Source organism: Pinus tabuliformis, chromosome 1_1 (genome assembly GCF_031772625.1).
Source record: "Pinus tabuliformis cultivar Carrire ecotype Pingquan chromosome 1_1, CPIR1, whole genome shotgun sequence".
Taxonomy (NCBI): domain Eukaryota; kingdom Viridiplantae; phylum Streptophyta; class Pinopsida; order Pinales; family Pinaceae; genus Pinus; species Pinus tabuliformis.
The window spans coordinates 482,001,821-482,007,555 of NC_142297.1; the positions used below are offsets into that span (position 1 = coordinate 482,001,821).

Sequence of the window (5,735 nt, forward strand, 5' to 3'; positions counted from 1 at the left end):
GGAGATCGACGAAAATGTTTCATTGCAAAACATTAATAACATTAAAAATATTATTACTTTTAAGTTTAGAGAAAAAATGTGGTGTGAGAAAGATTTAGTAGCTAAAAGAAAATTAAGATATTATAAAGAGGTCATCAACCCCATCCTAGACGATCAAAAGTATCTCTCTGTTTTAACTAGCTCAAAGAATTAATATAGCCAAGATTAGAACACCATGGATGGAAAGGATCTGTGATCTCTGTGAGAATATGAACATCGAGGATGAAAATACAACCACATTAGATCTCAGTTCATAATCTCTGTTGGAATATTGACCTTCCAAGCCTTTTACGATGTCAAAATTATAGTGAGCTCGGGAGGTTTCTCTCCAAGCTTTTTGAGCATACTAAATAAAATCTTAAATCAAACTAAATAATTCGTTTCTTTAGGTCTAGTAAACTAAAATTTGGTCTCGATGGACATTAACCACCATTATCATTATCAATTTTTTTTTTTAATTTATTAGAATATTATATTATTTATTTTTCTTCATATTATTATAGTTTTCTCTTTAAAACCTATATTTCTCCACTTTATCTTTATATATATATATAATTATTCCCTTAACATTATTTCTTCAAAATGTTATGTTTTGATGATAAATCTATTTATAAACTTAAAATATAAACATTCATATAAAATAACTGTAATAAATTAAATTCTAAATTTAATATTGAATTTATTTATATATTCAAAAATATATTATTTTTTAATTTACCACTTAAAAAATAAAACACATATAAATTTATTATTAATATTTTTGTTTTTTTTTTTCAAAAATATATAATTTTTTAATTTATAACTAAAAAAATAATACACATAAATTTGTTATTGATAATTTTTGTTTTCATGAATATTTGTACAGAGATGATAGTGTGAAAAAAATATGTGTAAAAATTTCATAGCGTGAAAAAAAAAAACAAAAACAAAAACATTGTAAATGCATTTGTCCATGGATTACTAAATTCAAACATGCGGGGGCCTAGGTAAAAGCAACCTCAGTCGCAGGCGGACATGATTTTAACTATTAAAGTTAACTGACGTCGTGTTATTAAAAAAAAAAACATAAACACGTGAGTTTTAGTATAATGAGACACTTTTTAATTTGATTATTTTTTAAGTTGAGTTTTAGCATAATGAGACACTTTTAATTGTTTTTCTTTTTCCGTTATTGCAATTTGGGATGGTTAATGGTTTTGCAAATACAAATGTATAAAGAGGTTTTCAAAATATTCAATTCAATTTAGTGTAGTCGATTTAATTTAGTTATTTAATAATAAATTTATTATTTTTATTAAAATTTAGAGTTATTTTTATATTTAGAATTTTTTCCCAATTTGATTAATTTTTATTTAAACAAGTTAGTTTAAAATTAAGATATTATAAGCAAAAAAAATCTAAAATTGAAAATTTTATATAAAAATTTTATGTGTAATTTTTTATAAGTAAATTCTGTAAGTATTTCTTATAAGCAAGTTTTGTATTTTATTTTTTGGGATTAAAAATAAATGTATTATTATTTTCTTGGGATTAAGAATAGATGCAATATTATATTTGCTTCCACATTATAATTTTTATTTATTTTTGAAATAGTTATAAAGATATTTTTATTTTATTTATTTATTTTTGAAATAGTTATAAGTAAGGATATTTAATAATTTGTTGTATACTTAATTTCAATTAATTTAATTTATTTTATTTATAACAAATAAATAAAATTTAGTTAACTAATTACTTTTTCAATGATTTAAATTATTTTCACATTTTAGATTAATTTATGCTAAGTGGTCACACACATAACTCTTAAAATGTATGAAAATTTGTAAGGATAAGCATTTCATTTAATGGAAAATTGGCATATTAAAGGACACTTCATAATTTTGCAAAAAATATCGTTAGGCAACAACATAATTCTCCACAATTTGTCTTTTTACTCTGTATCAAAATTCAGAGTGCTTCAATTGGATAAAATAAAAAACTTGAAATTTCATCAGGAGCCCAAAAATGTAACTCATCTTCATGCTTTCACCCTATCTTAAATCATGTCTCTATATTAACATATCATTGTTTTTTAAACCTGTACATGACCAATACATCATTAACTTAAATTCCTCCATATATTTTATGCCACTTAATAATATAATAAATAAATAATTATTTTATTGAATTAAATTATAATTATTTTAGATTTTTTTTAAAGTAAAAATATACTAAAATAAAATAAAATAAAATACTTCAATGAGTCTCTTGTATTCTTCCTTCATAAAACTCTGGTTTTCTCACAACTATATTTTTTTTAATGAAACTCTCTTCTTCTCAAAACGAACTTAAAATTTATATATATATATATAATTTGCTTTGCTTCAGTGTAACTCCAAACATGTTCACCGTTTATATGCCACCCCCTTGGGCAAAGGCGGTGTGTTTATTGTTGAACTTTTCATAGCTTTGTGTTTATAAAATATAATTGTTGAACTTTTTCATAGCTTTGGGTTTATTCTCATCCAAAGGTTTAAGGAGTAGCTGACGTAAACACGAACGTCATCGAGCTTTGGTTAATGTGACAGAGTGGCCCCAACTTCCAATCCAAGTACATTTTCAAAACTGAGAGCATGCTTGCGTCATCTCCATGACGTTACTTACTGCAAAATCAGAACTTTTTCCCCGCCTGCTTTGAAAAATCCTCCGTTTTAATAAATATCGATTGGACAAACCGTCCTCAGGGAAAGCGAAAGGGAAAGCGAAGCGTTCAACCTGCTAACCATCTTGCAACGCCTTCGTTTTGATGTGAACGTAGGGGCCTCGTCAATCTGTAGGGTTCTGCACATTTGCTTGCAGTTTTTCCATTGGGCTCTGCACCACTGATGTACCCTGCAAAACTGTGATATACGTACTGCATCTCCATTGGAGTGTTCAATAATTAAGGAATGTAGGGATAAGGCGTTAGAACAAAAAACAATGTTGGGCCCATGGAGTTTTGGATTTATTAATTTATTTGTTTTGGAAGGGGTTCAGTTATTATCATTTAGTTTTTTTTCAGGGCAAATAGTTATTATCATTTAGTTGTCAGACAAGGGCAAATAGTTATTATCAGTTGTCAGACAACTTGAAATAATTAGTCAATTAATCCTCCGAGGTTCAGAAGGGCAGCCTTTCGCTTTTTCTTTATACTTACAAAAAATCAAAACCGTTTTAAAAAATATTCACCCTTTTATTAATATGAAAGAGTGGCTCTAATTACATTTTCAATACTGTTCGGCCAATGTGAGAGAGTGGCTCTAACTACATTTTGAATAGTGCTCAGCGAAATTTAATGAAATTTAAAGCTTGCGTCATCTTCATGACGTTAGTTATGGCAAAATGAAAGCTTTTTCCAGCGGTGAAGCACGAGAGAAATGGTCCTTCCTTCTGCCTGGTTTGAAAAATCCTCCGTTTTAATAAAATTGATTGGACAAACAGGGGAGTGACTCTGGCCATGTGCATTCATACGTTGCGGTCCCGTATTTGTCGACACGATGTGCTCAATTTTCTCTGCGGTCCCCTGCGTTGACATACTCAATTTTCTGTCGAACAAACTGTTGTCTCACCGAATCCATTCGTTCTATATAAACGTTGTTTCTTATCAAGTTTTCCAGAGTTGTTTCTAAACAACGAGAATCTTTCGTTATTTACATTGTGAGATTTCGTTATTTCCGTGTGTAGATATCAGTGTTACTTTCAGTTGTGCGATTGAAGTTTGAGTAAGCATTCGTATTGGATCCATGTCCTCCAGCAATGGACAAAAGCGAATGTTCGAGTTGGAGCCAAGTGCTTCCTGTCAACAGGGGCCCTCGAAAATTGAAACAGATAAAGTGGAGGCCAAGAGCCAACGCCAGCGGACCGGATTAGAGAGTTCTGGAGACGATTTCGAAGAATTTGTGGGTGTGTTAGATAGAATTCACTATATGAAAACCAGGCACGCAGCCTGGGATTTTTCGAACTCTAAATCCATGTCAGCTGAAGACTTGGGTGTTAAAGTTCTGAAAACTAAATCGCCATGGATACCCTCCTTCGAATGGGAGGACTTCTGTAAATGTGGAGGTAAGCATACAACATCTGCACAAAAGGATATATACAGTCTTCACAGGAAGGAGAATGAGAGCAGCAGTTGTGAGGAAAAGGGAAAGCAAAGTATTAAACCTGCTAACCATCTTGCAACACCTTCTTTTTCAAGGGATGCATATGATAATCGCCCCGCTGAAACTTTCGATCTGAACGTAGAGGCTTCGTCCTGATCTGCAGGGTTTTCCACATTTGCTTGCAGTTTGTGCATTGGGGCCTGCACAACTGTACCAGTGATGTACGCTGACAAGGATGTTGTATATGACGTACTTTATGTCCATTGCAGGCTTCAATAATTAATGAATGTATGTAGGGATCCAGGCCTTCTGTTTGATCCAGGTAGGACTAAAAAGCAATGTTTGGCCGATATTCTAGCAAACCTGTAACAACTTGGTGGTTTGGCTTACAAATACATTAAGTCTTCTATTTTTCTAAACACCTTTTAATAAATAAATATATATTTAGGTTAGTTTTGTATAAGTTACACAAGTCTGTAGTAGATGATATTATAAATACAAATATTTCTTTTTCTTTATTCTGAATTTTAAATTATATACATTTTTTATTTTTCTACAGTTTTTATTACTCAAATCATTTTTAAAATAAGTTATACCTTACAATAATACAGTTCATATTTACAATTTAAAAAAAATTATGTTAAAACTCTTGTACTTGCATTAAGTCCATTTATTTTTTTCTTATGTTAAAACCTTTTACTTGCATTATAATTTCGAGGATATAATAAAGGAATTTTATAGTTAAGATAGTCAATGCAAACATTAATGGAGGCATATTCATTTTATTTTAGATGAAAATTACCATATTAATGTGAGAAAATCTTAATTTTCACAATAACATATTAATGTAAAAATATCAAATTTCACATATCATTACAAGATGTTACATTGAAGACGGATTCAAGAACACCAGAAGGCATACAATATATTTCAAAAGTAAATTTTCAAGAAAGTAAAAAAGTGCTACAAAATCTGCAAAGAGAAGTTGACAAGATCACTGCTAACAAAAATGAAGAACAAACGATGTTGCATTCTAGACGATGAACATCCCAAGTGAGGGTTTTGTAACCAAATCAACAACATCGTCACCTAAAGTGAATCAGAATATTTCCACACACATGATAAGGGAAAGACAAACCAAAAGTCTTCCTTATCTACACCCAAATCACAAGAACATACATCTCAGTGAATCTACGAGTTTGTATCACTCAGAACAGGAAAAAAAATAAAGTTATGTTTCAAAGAAAACTGAGGTCAGCTCCATTCATTCTTACAATAACAATTCATTACAAGTTTCTGGTCACCGCAAGATTCTACAGAAGGTTGATCTAGGATGCTTTGATCCCTTCTCGGTGTGACAATTTTGTTTGTCACTCAGAGGATCATATCATCTTGTATCAACAAAGAGGACAGTTTCGAGACAACAAGACACTCAAAGCAGAAAAAAAGATCAAGTCTTTTCATTAATAAGCTTTGAGGACAAAGCTTTTTTGAAGAGGAAGACAATGTTATGAATATAATTTATGTAAAAGTAATAAATATAGATAATAAATAATAAACATAATAATATATAAATAA

The 5,735-nt window shown here is 30.0% G+C and overlaps 1 protein-coding gene across 1 annotated transcript; it reads left to right on the forward strand.

The window, feature by feature from the left end:
* The first annotated feature begins 3,697 nt into the window (after nucleotides 1-3,697).
* LOC149213858 (uncharacterized) lies at nucleotides 3,698-4,575 on the forward strand. The gene has a single exon (XM_089390816.1). The coding sequence runs from the start codon at nucleotides 3,801-3,803 to the stop codon at nucleotides 4,311-4,313; it is 513 nt and encodes a 170-aa protein (XP_089246942.1). The 5' UTR covers nucleotides 3,698-3,800; the 3' UTR covers nucleotides 4,314-4,575.
* Nucleotides 4,576-5,735: the final 1,160 nt, after the last annotated feature.

Bases quoted from the DNA above. Each gene is read 5' to 3' on its own strand.
- LOC149213858 (XM_089390816.1), top strand. From the start codon at position 3,801: ATGTCCTCCAGCAATGGACAAAAGCGAATGTTCGAGTTGGAGCCAAGT.